At 35.7% G+C, this 13,086-nt stretch overlaps 1 protein-coding gene across 13 annotated transcripts in view; it reads right to left on the bottom strand.

Annotated features, from left to right (window-relative positions):
- itpr1b (inositol 1,4,5-trisphosphate receptor, type 1b) overlaps positions 1-13,086 on the bottom strand; it is a 127,454-nt gene that overhangs the window by 67,351 nt on the left and 47,017 nt on the right. For all 13 annotated transcript variants that reach the window (XM_042733861.1, XM_042733863.1, XM_042733867.1 and 10 more), the window contains exons 16-35: positions 12,866-13,007; positions 11,892-12,050; positions 10,559-10,731; positions 10,303-10,422; positions 9,695-9,880; positions 9,309-9,560; positions 9,077-9,218; positions 8,833-8,986; positions 8,497-8,687; positions 8,212-8,344; positions 8,084-8,135; positions 7,840-8,005; positions 7,532-7,702; positions 7,050-7,118; positions 6,639-6,776; positions 5,854-5,979; positions 4,664-4,864; positions 4,337-4,588; positions 2,786-2,911; positions 2,315-2,443 (exon numbers count right to left, since the gene is read on the bottom strand). In XM_042733861.1, the coding sequence (XP_042589795.1) occupies positions 2,315-2,443; positions 2,786-2,911; positions 4,337-4,588; positions 4,664-4,864; positions 5,854-5,979; positions 6,639-6,776; positions 7,050-7,118; positions 7,532-7,702; positions 7,840-8,005; positions 8,084-8,135; positions 8,212-8,344; positions 8,497-8,687; positions 8,833-8,986; positions 9,077-9,218; positions 9,309-9,560; positions 9,695-9,880; positions 10,303-10,422; positions 10,559-10,731; positions 11,892-12,050; positions 12,866-13,007 (3,082 nt within the window). The remainder of the gene's footprint in view (positions 1-2,314; positions 2,444-2,785; positions 2,912-4,336; positions 4,589-4,663; positions 4,865-5,853; positions 5,980-6,638; positions 6,777-7,049; positions 7,119-7,531; positions 7,703-7,839; positions 8,006-8,083; positions 8,136-8,211; positions 8,345-8,496; positions 8,688-8,832; positions 8,987-9,076; positions 9,219-9,308; positions 9,561-9,694; positions 9,881-10,302; positions 10,423-10,558; positions 10,732-11,891; positions 12,051-12,865; positions 13,008-13,086) is intronic.

Raw genomic sequence — 13,086 nt, 5'->3', positions numbered from 1 at the left:
TCTGCTCATCAAGCCTGCATTTATTTGATCAAAAATACAGAAAAAAATGTAATAATGTGATATATTATTACAATTTAAAAGAATGTTTTTAAATTTATTATACTTTAAATTCTCATTTATTTCTGTGATGCAAAGCTGAATTTTTAGGATCATTATCACATGATCCTTTAGAAATCATTCTAATATGATGATTCATTATCAAAGTTGGAAACAGTTCTGCTGCTTAATATTTTTTCAGAACATCTGATACTTTTTTAGGATACTTTTAGGATCTATCTAACTATAAGCAACAGCACAAATAATTACAATAGAGTAAACATACAAAAAAATAAAAAGTGTTTTTCAGGGTTTTTTTTAGGTAGGTCTAACGTTAGTTTTTAGATAAAGCAATCAAATGTAAAATAGCATTGCATATTTTACTGTATAAATATATAGAGAGTAATCTTTATTAAAGTTACAAAAGCTATTCAGTCAAGAGCAGTGAGTGATTTCCTTGTTGTTGCTGTATGATTAATATTAAGAAAGTGCTGTCACTTTAAGAGAATTCCTTGATCCAGTGTTCAGCCGGCTATGTCTGCTATGAAACTTACCAAGACGGGCATTTTGACAATTTTTGTGTGAATTTGTCCAATTAAACACAATACTTCAGAGAGAGCTTAATATTTGCATGCGCTCTGAGATGTGGGTTTGCATACTTCGGATGAGCGCACGCACAAATCTTCTCACTGCGCGCAAAAGCTTGCGTCCTCTGGCTCTTAAATGCTTAAACTGGCCAGGCTTAAATAAGTTTAGTTTAAACACAGAAATCAACATGTGCTGTCCAGGTCTCACCTGTGCACGCGTGCTATCAGCACGATGATGGAATAAATGACTGCTCATATTCCAGCATTCGCATTGAACAAGAGTGAATGGTTTGTACACGTTTTTTTTTTCTTTTCCATCGCTGTTGTTGTTATGTACTGGGAAACCAGAATGTGCATCCATCAACAGAAACATCAGCTGAACCATGTTTATTTTAAGTTGAACCGCGGTCCTAGTGCTGAACCATGTGTGGAGAACCGTAGTTTGATTTTTTTTTACAGAGAACCACTCCACACTTAATATATTTATATATATATACTATATATATATATATATATATATATATATATATATATATATATATATATATATAGATAGATAGATAGATAGATAGATAGATAGATAGATATATAGATAGATAGATAGATAGATAGATAGATAGATAGATAGATAGATATTTTATGAATTACATACTTTAGAATTAGCAATTGTATAAATCAAAATCATAAATGATCATGTATTTACTTTTTAAAGTTTTTGCTTAATGCATTTTATAATAAATCATATTTAATCAAAGCCCATTAAAACTTAAACACAAAAATAAAATTCATGAGAAGTACATTTCTAGTACTCTTTACTATTATGTGCATTACTGTATTACTGTAATGTCAAAATAAATGATATATACTGTCATATGAATTGTCTTTCATCACATAATAATAGTATTTTATCACAGAAAAAATTGAGAATAATGAAAAAATGACAAAATATCTGTCTTTATGCAAAATTTAACTTATTTTGATCTGTAAAAACAAACAGTGAAGTTAAAATAGTCATCATGTCGCCTAAAGCTCAGAAAGTGAAAAAAATGGTACTGTACAGATCTAGTACCGTTCATGTGATTTCTTTTATCTCCAGACAGCAAAGTCAGACGGGCTACATGGAAAGACGGTCAATAGTCAAAATACCAGTTTTTCTAAGAAAAGCTATACTGTCAGCCTCCACAGCCACCAACGCTCTACGAACATACGCACACTATGTGCAGCATTTGCAGGCAAGATCGCCCCTGGTTTCTCTCATTGCGAAATGGAGATGTGGGAAGTCTGTGCATGCTGATGAGAGAGGAGATTTCTTGGAAAGCTCTGAGCAGTGCGTCAGTCACCAGTGGTAAGGCTGATTCTTTATAAACCCCTGAGTGTGATGAAACGGCCTGAACTTCTACAGATCCTACGGGTCTCACAAAGGACACCAGCAGGTTAGAGCTAGAGAAGGGGAGGGGCTTTTACAGATACTTACGTACATATGGTGTGCCACCTAAGCAAGGAAGAGGTAAAAAGATATTATCTGGATGGTTTATTTTCCCACATGTAAAGATAACCATGTATTTCCATCAAAGAAATCAAACCGCTGTAGAAGGTGGTGAACCAAAATTTAACTGAAACTGACAGCTGAAAGCAACGCATACTTTACTTGTGCAGATATGTCACGAATATTTCAGTATTGGGGTCATTACCTGTAAACTAGTGCTTTGGTCGGAGAAAGGGGAGCTGAAAAATGTCGTCACAATACTCATCACGGTTTCAGTCACATAGCTTTCTAACGTCGTGTCAGCATGTTTGCGGTCGCTTGTATTGTTGCAGACCTGAATGCAAAGCAAGCATAAAGAATAGACAGAATTATTTTGTGGCCTTGAGTCATTTGCTTCAGTAAGCACAGTCAGAACATACACTGATTCACCCCTTTGCTGCCCCAAAAAAGGACTTGGATCAACTGCAGACGTTCAGACATCATATAAATAAAAACCCATATCATACCACAAATAATGAATCACTCATACTCAACTTAAAAAAACCCACAAGCAATCAACAATTAGACAATGTTAGTTGCATGCTACAGTAGCAAGCAACGGATTGGTACTTTTTGGTACTTTACACTGAAACGATTCATTGGGGTTGAGAAAAATCCCCAAATCGGCTTCCATTACCCTGCATATGTCGACCAGAAAGTTCTCAAAGAGCTTCCACATGTGGTTGCTGGTGTAGATCTCCTTCATTTCGACCTCTGTGTCCACGTAGCAATGGTTCAGGAAGTTGATATACGCAATTTTGACCTAAGAAAGGACACAGTATACACGGAACTTAATATTCGCAACAAAGATATCAGTATTAGAAGCCATATTCTGGGGTTATATGGCTTAGGGAGACGACAGCAATTAGACCAGTGGTTAAAAAAAATAAAATAATATATATATATATATATATATATATATATATATATATATATATATATATATATATATATATATATATATATATATATATATATATATATATATATATATATATATAACAATAGTATTTAAAAAAAAATATTTAATTAAAGTTTTATGTATTAGTAATTAGCTTGATTTTTTTCTTATGTCTTCAAAAAATCTCAATTAGAAACTCAAATTCTAAATGATATAATTTAATTTAAAATAATTTAATTTAAAACCTTTAAATTAATTTAGGTTTTATGTAATAAAATATAATTAATGCAAATGCAATTACATTTATTTATTTATGTTCTATATATAAAATCATGTAACTGTTTTAGAATTCTAAAAAAATATGAAATTAAGTTTCATGTATTAAAATAATATTTTAAAATGTAAATCAATGTCATTTTAATTTATGTTTTATTTATTAAAAAATATCCAACTGTTTTAAAATTCAAAAAATATATTTTTTTTATCTAATTAACGTTTTATGTATTAAAATAAAAATTACATTAATTTATTTAAATTGTATGTATTAAACTAATCTGTAACACTTTATTTTAAGGTGTCCTTATTACAAGTTACAAGTACTTACTATTATAATAATAATAAATAATGCATAATTACATGCAAGTAACCATAACCCAAACCCTAATCCTAACTATATAGTAAGTACATGTAGTAAATTAATATTACTCAGTACTTAAATGAATAATTACACTGTAACAAGGCCACCTTAAAATAACTGTGCAACCAAATCATCTAACTGAATTAAAACTCTTAATAAAAAAACTTAATATTTTTAAATATTTTCCCCTCAGCAACTTTTACTGAAGAACATAAGGTTCTTGCAATGTATGGAATTACAACATTATTAAATATATCTCCCACTTTGTGGTACTTGATTTTGAAAACAAGCAGCTTTGTCATAACCACAGAATAAATATTAGATTTTAGCTTTTCATTCTTTTGTTAGACAATGGGGTGCCCTTTGAGTTAAACAGACCCACTAATTTAGACTTTGAACATTCGGCCAGTGCCAATCTAGTCTCATGTATCCAGACTTTGGACTTGTCTGGTACTCACTGCAGCTTAATCTAGCCAAAATTCACACACTTAGACAGGAACAGACCATCTGACCCATATAAAATGCCCAAGCACAGTATGTTTTGTTTTTATGTGCCATTTAGGGGAGAGTAAACAGACAATACCACAATAACACAATGTTGCAGAAAAAAAAAACTCATATTATACAGCATGAACCTCTAGGCCACTGACCTCAGGGATGCAGTCTTTGTGTGTAACCACACGGACAATATCGTCCAATGGCAGTAAGGAGTTGCACTTGATCTCAGTATAGACGTTTTTGCCCTCTGTGCAGACGGCCAGCAGCTCCACCAAGTGGATGTGATACATGAGGGGGCTGTTTTCATCCATCCTGTCTCGCTCCGAACGCATCATCTGGACCAGAGTCTGGAAGGAGGCCCGGTCATTATAAAAGACCAGCACATCCTCTCCAGAGTTCACCAACTGCAGAAACAAAATTAATTCATGTTAGACATAACTACCAAAACCAAAAGCGATTTCAGCACGTAAGCCACCCACCTCAGCCATTACAATATCCTGGCATTTTTTGATAAATTTGTTCTCGGCCTTGACGATGGTCTGCAGGAACTTCAGGTACTGCACGTGTCTGCCGTGGGTCTCGATGCAGTGGACGAAGTGCTGCACGACGCGCTCGTTCATCTCACTGCACAGCTGGAAGTTGTTCATGAAGATGTGCTGCATGGTGATGGCCTCCAGGATCTACCCATGACAAAAAAAAAAAATCAGATACGTTCTGTTTGTTCTGTGAAAAAGCGAAAGTAATAAAATAAATGTTTTGATTGTACTGGCAACCCAGAAAATAGATTCGTTCAAATTGAGCAAAAAGTTGTGTGTGTGATGCTGAAACATTTCACAAAAATGATTGCTTGTCATTCACAAAGCACAACCATTATAACAAACAAAAATCCTGAATATGATCTAACAATGATCCTCCATGAATAAGAGCACTACAGATATTCTAACGGGACTCTCTCCTGCAAAGGCTTCTTTGTGAAAAGATGCATGAGTAATAATAATAGATTAATATAATTATTATTATCAAAATATAAAAATACTATTCTAAAAATGTTATTACTGTTATAATAATAATAATCATAATTATTATTAATAATAATATTATTACATCAATAATAATGAATATGTCCTTTTTGGCCCTAGCTTAAGACTCTATTTCCAACCTTTTTTGGTATTATCAAATATGTGCATTTTAAATGTTACTCTAAATATAAATATAACTTCACAAATACCATTTCTATCCAAAAATAATAGGGAAAGAAGTGGGAAATAAAAGTCAATCTATCTAGTTAATATAATTAAAAGATTTGGACTAGTTTCTCCAGGTTGTGCATCAACCTAATAAAAATCATATTTTCATATGTATATATAGTAAATAAATAAATGTGTGTATTCAAAAACCTATTATAGTATGACTAACAATATCCAAACAGTGCAATTAATACATGGTTACATTAAAATCCCACAAAATTAAGACCACAATTAGTCACATCATGATGTCATGATGATGAACTATGAATCATCATCACCATGATGCTTAAGGATGTGTTTAAGATGAGGCAATATGGAAACTGAAAACATCCATCTGTCTCATCGCCCCCCCACCCAACACTTGTCTTTCCCTGATGTGTGTGTGTGTGTGTGTGTGTGTGATAGAGAGATGGAGAGCTCACCCCAGGGTTGAGGAACAGGTTGATGTGTTTGTGGAGCAGAGCCTGGTTCTGCTGGTTGCCTGCACAGAAGTTCTGAAGAAACTCGTGAGCCAGTTTCATAATCTCTTGCATTCGGATGTCCTCACCCTGTCAAAATGTACATCACTGAGCATTAACACACATTTTTTTTTTTTTAAATAGTCTTTTTTTGGAGTTGGAGAACATTGCTTGTGTTGCATGTTTTTGATTCACTAAAATGAACCGTATCATAGGAGTCTTTAAGTCAGGAATCTGTCTACTCTTAGTGCTGTACAGTAGGTTCAGTAGCAGCGTTGTGGAATTGCTGAATAGCAGGTGTTTTGGTACAGTTTTTTTTTTATCGGCATCAGCTGAAGAATGAACATTCGAAAAGCATTAAAAGAACCAAATGTCATAAAAATCATTCTGCCAGTTCCACACTTACTTAACTTGAGTACACTAGACTAGAGGTCTTCATGGGTCCACACTTGAACCCCAAAAACCTAAGGTCTGACCCTGAGACCCAAGCAGGTTAAACTACAAAACTTTGCAGAGTGCCTCGGACATGGGTCGGGTTCGGTATTAGTGACCTTAAGTCTTGGATAATAAAAAAAAAAGAAGTGCTTTTTCCAAATGGACCCGATAAGACCGGAACAAATGTCTGTAACCTCGTACACAGAAATCCATCTAATACATGTGAGATCCATCAGGAAAATGCACTCAGGTTTGGGTAAGAAGTGATTGGGTTCGAGAAGACCTCAACACTCCTGCTCATTCATATACTGCACCTTCTCGTAAGGGATCTGCAGCAGCTCAAGCACCACTGAATGAGCTCCCATGTTCCTCAACAACCTCTGCTGCTGTTTCTTACTCTTCTTCCCCGATGGTCCTTCCTGTACACAAAGTTTGCTGAGACGCAGCAAGATCTAGAGATGGAAAGAAAGACAGATGATGAGCTGAAGAGGAGTAAATGAAGTAAATGAACACTCTTTATTTAAGCAGATCAGTCTGCGATAGCTTTTACATGTGGTGCTTATGCTATCTCTCCTCCAGATGAACACTTCAAGACACTTCTTTAGTTAAAGTGACTACATAATTAGCTTCTTTTATAGTGCTTAGATGCATTAACTACTTTAGACATACGACCCTACCTTATAATGCTGAATGTTCATGTGTGAACTGTGTGAATGACGCTTTACCTCCTTCACATCTCTGTAATTGTCACTGCCATTTCCATCTGTCTTTTTTTTGCCCGAACAAGAGTCCCTCTACATAAAGAGCAGACAAAGGCTAAATAAAGCAACTGTTAATGTTGTATTTAATTCAAATAATAATGGCTATTATGTACAAAAGACTGCCCCAGAAAAAAGGGTAACTGTGAAATAATAGAAAAAGTAAGCTATAAGGTTTCAATTACAAGAAAAAAGGTAGAAATTATTCCTTTCTTTTTTTTTTTTTTTTTGCTTTGATATATGGGGCCAACAAAGCTTTTTGTACAAGCTTTTAGCTAAATTGTATAACCAACACAATACGCAAGTAAAAAAAAATAGGCAGTGATGCAATATAAGCATCACAAAGAATGTCAGTGCATTAATATGGTACTATACACAATATTATAGGCCAGCCAACACCCATAAATATGTAATTGGGGGTCTCTGGCTTAAATTATAAATGCTGCCACCTTTTTGTGGTCAGACTCTGCTGGGAGTCCGTCTCCTGCATCCATGCCTTCATCACCCTGTCGCTTGTACACCCAGAGCTCAGATTTTTCCACATTAGATCGCAGCTGGTCAAGGTCTGATTTGATCTGCTTGTAGTTGTCAACATCCTGACTGGTCACTAGAAGCTGAACCTACAGGGAAAAAAGGGGAGGGATGCATGAAAAATTAAAATACAAACAAATGAAACATCAACAGCAAGAAATGGACTAAAAATGGCAATATCATTCATTAAAATGATTTAAAACAGCAATGTCATCATGTTACATACCTGTTTGAAAGCCATGAGCACTTCTTGTCTCTGGCTGAAGTGTCTGAAGAGCAAATGTAGGGCTCCAGACACAAGCGGTGGATAATCGTGCATAGTGAGGTGCAGCAGAACCCTCAAAAATGTTCTTCCACCATGGTCATCAAGATCTAGAGGTGTGTTTTCCTCACTGAGTACAGGAAAAACTACAGTTACACACTTAAGTTCTCTAACAAAGCACCTTCTTATTCAAGAAATGAATCCTTACCTTCCACCAAAAATTCCTTCTGCTTGTTCTTCAATGTTCTCAAAGTCCAGAGCTGTAAAACACACAGAAAAACTCACCGAATCTGTAGAGTAATTTGTGGGTGATAGTGATCGGGATTTACTGCATACCTGGGATACAGTTGGGCCCATCTGCATTCGCAGCTGGCATTGCATCCGTTTGCGTGTTGCTCTCGTCAAACTCACGTTTGAAGATGCAGAGCAAGCAGGAGATCCTGTAGTCCAGGCGTACATTCAGTATAAACTGAACAACAAAAACACAAGGTTCAGTTTTGTACCAGATTTGAGTTTTGAAGGTCACTCAGATAGGACATATAAAATGAAATACAATTAAGTTAATTTTAAAAATATTTTTCCATTCTATGTATTCTTATTAAATTATGGGTTTTTAATCACCTGTAGAATTTCTATGATCTTCAGTTTGGTGTCCATCACCAGGATGTCTTCCTTCTCTGGTTCTGTCTGGGTCTTCACCACATCCCCATCAGGGGGTGTTGTGGGGGTTGTGGGTAAGAACCCACCTCCTCTTAGGACCACCTGGGTCATCAGTTCCCCAACGCCATGGATGGATCTCATTACATTGCTACCTGTGAGAAACATAACCAACAAATTGTTAAAAATTCTAAATTCTGCTTGTGCAATTTAAGTGATGTTAGAATATAATTTACAGGACCAACAAGGCTGTTGAGGTTGACTAAAACTGTTGACTGATATGAGAAAAAGATTCTTTACTTTTAGACTCGTCTCCTTTTTCCATTTTGTTGACGGGATAGATGGTGCTGACATGAACACAGTCCAAAATGGCCAACAAAATCTTAGTCAAACGCAACAAGTCACTGAAGTTGTAAAAGCCAAAGTAAATAAGGTTTCTTGCTAAGTTCACAACCTTAAAAACACAAAAAGCAACACAAGAGTTAGTCACATCCAGTAACAACCAAAGCTCGTGACTCTTGCACATGCTGGTTGGGCGACTTACCTCAAAAGTCAGTTTGTTTTTCTCTTTATCAGAGAAAGGAATATTCTGACAGACCACATCTCTGAGGTAGTTCTCCACAAAGTCCATAGTGAGTGCAAAGCGCTCCTTTATCTCATCTCTACTGGTTCCATCATTATCATAGCTAAAACCAAAATACAGCATTGAATGCACTTGGTTGAGACAACTACAGAAAACTAATAATGGAAGGCTTTTAAAAAACACTTCAACGTACTCATCAATTGCGATTTTGGACGGGATCTCGGACCACAGCCTGGCATACTTCACAGGCATTACTTGTTCCTGCGGGTCACGGTCTACATGCATGTGAAGCATCAGCCGGCAGAATGAAGCTCGGAGGTCGTAGGGTAGGTCTTCATCCGACATGCACCGCAGGATCAGGTCTACATCTAGCTGGCCTGATATCTTCTCTATGGCCAAGTACTGACGGTCCAAACACATCCGTGCAAACAGGTTCAGCTGGTATCTAAGAAAGAAAATGAGCCAGGAGAGAATGTTCCTGATGTCTTGATTCGTTTATTTTACCATTTTGAACTTGAAAGCATTTTTGGGTTTTGCCCTGATAAACTTTGACCCATGGTTTATTTCCTGTTGGCTGACCTGTAGTAGCTAATGACATCCTGGTCCTCTTTCTGGCCTTCTTTAGCATCCTGTGCCAGCTCTCTGATACTCTTACTCTTGATCTCCTTACCACTGTTCTTCCAAAACAACCACACCTCTTCCTCATCCTCCTCTGACTCCACCGGACCCTCTCCAGACTCCACCTCAAACCGAGACAGCACCAGCCTGGGTCAAGAGAGAAAGATACAGAATTTAAATGGAACTGGCAACAAACAACTCATTATTATAACCTAGAATGGCAAACATTTTGTACATCTACAATGTGTCAGTGTTGATCTTCATGATGCTTTCTTTGAAAAAATAAATAAATAAATTATCACGCGAAGCCTAATGCATGATCTTAGCCTTATAGAAAGAGACAGATAATGCCCATCATTAACTTTAAATAGCTTAGGGTTGGATGGTAGTTGAAACTTAAATTATATTAAATAAAAAAAAACTAATGAAACAATCAGAAACTAATGTTAGCATTTAATAATTCACTTTATAAAGCAATACTGCAAATGAACCTGAATGTTTAACGTAGTGCGAGTCACATTCTCTTTAATGCCCTTTTGTTTTGTTCATGGTTTTCAAAAATGTCTCACTTGGTCTCTATAAGGATGTCAGCATTGGCAGGATTCAGCACCGCGTTACAGATCAGCTCCTGAGTCACTGGGATGGACTTGTTCATTGACACACACAGATCGGACAGGTAGTCCAGAAACCTAAACATAAAGAGCACATGGAAAAATGTCAGACTTCTATCTTTCTTGGTACTTACATTAGCAAAGAAGTTTAAGGATTGCTCTCAAACTTTTGGACAGAAAAGCTCTTTTGTCTTTGCAGTACACTCTCTCCCACCTTGGTTCACGGTTTTTCCTCACAAGGCTAACAAACGTGTCAATTTCTGCCGCCGTGATGTGCTTCTCCAAGAGTTTGCGGTTGTTGTGGAGGAGGGCCGTTATTGTATCTTCGGCTAACACGTCATAGCCGATCTGTTTCTGCATGAAGCGGAACTGCTTGGCGATGTATTCCTGGACAGAGGGCACAAAGAGACAAAGTGAATACTTCTGCTAAAATGCAAAGATTCTAATTTTTGTTTAGTTTGAAGTGAAGCACTACACTAACTAAGACCTAATAAATACTATATATACTGTATAAATATATATGTATGTACGCATATATATATATATATTTATATATGTACGTATGTATATCTTAAAAAAGGCAAAAACACAAAACCACTAAAAATAAAATTCAAACATAAAACATAAAATCTAACTCAAAATATTAACAACATTTATAAAATAATAATTATAAAATAAATAAACAAATAAATATACAAATAAATAAAATGGTGTAAATGATTCAATAAAACAAGCACTTTATGGCTATATTTTCAGCTAATGTCCTCTGAAGATCTTTTATTTCCATGAATGACTGTATTTACGAATAGTATGACACTTGAGCTTTGATTCTAAATTAATTTCACCTTATAAAGAATGCAAATAACTTTTGTTAAACATCCCGTATGGTTTGATTCATAAAGTAAAGTAATTACCATAAAGAATGTCTGTCTGCATTTAATGAGAATTTTTTGCTCTGGTAAGGACTTTGTGTGTGTGTGTGTGTGTGTGTGTGTGTGTGTGTAAACATGGCAACTTCCTTTGTCAAGCATAAAATAAATGAATAAACCATGTTAAATACAATTAAATGCATTAAATATATTTAATTAATTACACTGATTAATGTCAACACCTACAAATACATGATACTGAATTCTGGAAGCTTTGACAGTTCAAAGTTTGAGGTTAGATGCCATTATATATAGTTTTTTTTTAGAATGGTTTAAGACTTTAAAAAGTATTCATTAGATATGTGTAATGTTGGAAACCACAGGAAATCACACTCATGCCTGCAGACACGGATAACATCTTGAAGTTTATGAATATTTCAGAGAGAATCAAAATGAAGGCAAGCGGAATTGAATCATATCAGCATGGCTTTAGAGAACAAACAAATGGGACTTTGGGTCCTGCATTTTCACAATATGATTTCTTTATGAGAAAAAAAAAACAGCAAAGATAAAAACCAATATTGAAATGTTCATTAAATATCATTTAAATCATTGTATGATGTCCGTGAGCTTATACCAAAGACGCTCCTATGTCAGCTGGTGCTCCTGCAGACCCACCTGGTTCTTCCTGTAGTCCTGCTGTGAATGTCGCAGCACACGGTAGCACAGTCTGCAGATGTGCCTGAAGGGCGCGTGTCTCTGGTCACCCAGCTCCTCCAGACGCAACATTGGACCATCACCGCTGTCTGTGAATGGGGCCTGAAGCAGCTTAAAGATCTATTTGATGGAGGAAGAATGGGGACTGGAATGAATAATACATCTGATGTATCTACACTCCTAAAAATAAAGGCTCCTCATTTGCTTTGATGAAGAAAGTTTAGAAGTTTTCCACTGCAAAAAGGTTCTCTATAGTAGAAAAATGTTCTTCAGATTATTTTAATATTTATTACAATAAGAAAAAGAGAATTCTTTTAAGAACCGTTCACTGAAAGATTCTTTAGAGATCCAAAAATTGTTGTTCTAAGACATCGTTATGAAAAAAATCCTTCTGGAACAATCATTTTTAAAACTATATACACTCCAAATATGGTCTGTGGAACCAACCATCCTGACCAAAAAGTTAATAGGTTTCAGTTTGCAATTACATAATGAAATACTTTTTATGATCCCTGATGTTTATATCAAGATGTTTATCTCAACATAAATAGTGTTTATTAGTGCAGGTTTACAAGGGTAACCATGGTATTTGCTGTATTTCTGCTTGTCCAAAAGCGCCACCTGCTGTAACAAAGTGAATTTGCATTTTCATTCAGCCCGTCTGCTGTTTTTGTTGCCGTCAGTGTGTAAATTTGAACCGTTTGATGGAAAATTAGAACAATTTGGATAATAAGGTATCAAGAATTATTTGACTCTTTGACTCATCATTTCAAATGGATTGCATATGCACACAATGTTTTCTGAGGTTTTTAGACAAGTCGATTGGTCGTAGCGCACATCCCTATTCTACACCTGAAAATGTTCAGTTTAAGGTGAAGGGCATGTCTTTTAGGCACTACAAGTGGTGAAGTGTGAGGTATTGAAGAACATCCTACCTGCTTTAAGATATTCTGCTCTCTCATGAGTTTCTGCCGTTCACGGTTGGGTTTATTGACCATGATCTCCAAAACATCCTGGCCATTGTTGGGAATGTCCACCACGAAAAACACAAGGTCCTCGAGAAGCTTAGTGACAAACCTACAGAATGTACAGAGAAAAGAAGGTCAAGTCGGTTTAAACCTCTAACAGTCCCTAATCAAGGGCAAAACCCTTAATT

The sequence above is a fragment of the Cyprinus carpio genome, chromosome B11, assembly GCF_018340385.1.
Source record: "Cyprinus carpio isolate SPL01 chromosome B11, ASM1834038v1, whole genome shotgun sequence".
Lineage (NCBI taxonomy): Eukaryota > Metazoa > Chordata > Actinopteri > Cypriniformes > Cyprinidae > Cyprinus > Cyprinus carpio.
The sequence above is the reverse complement of the archived record's forward strand: the minus strand, read 5'-3'. Positions and strand labels throughout refer to the sequence as shown.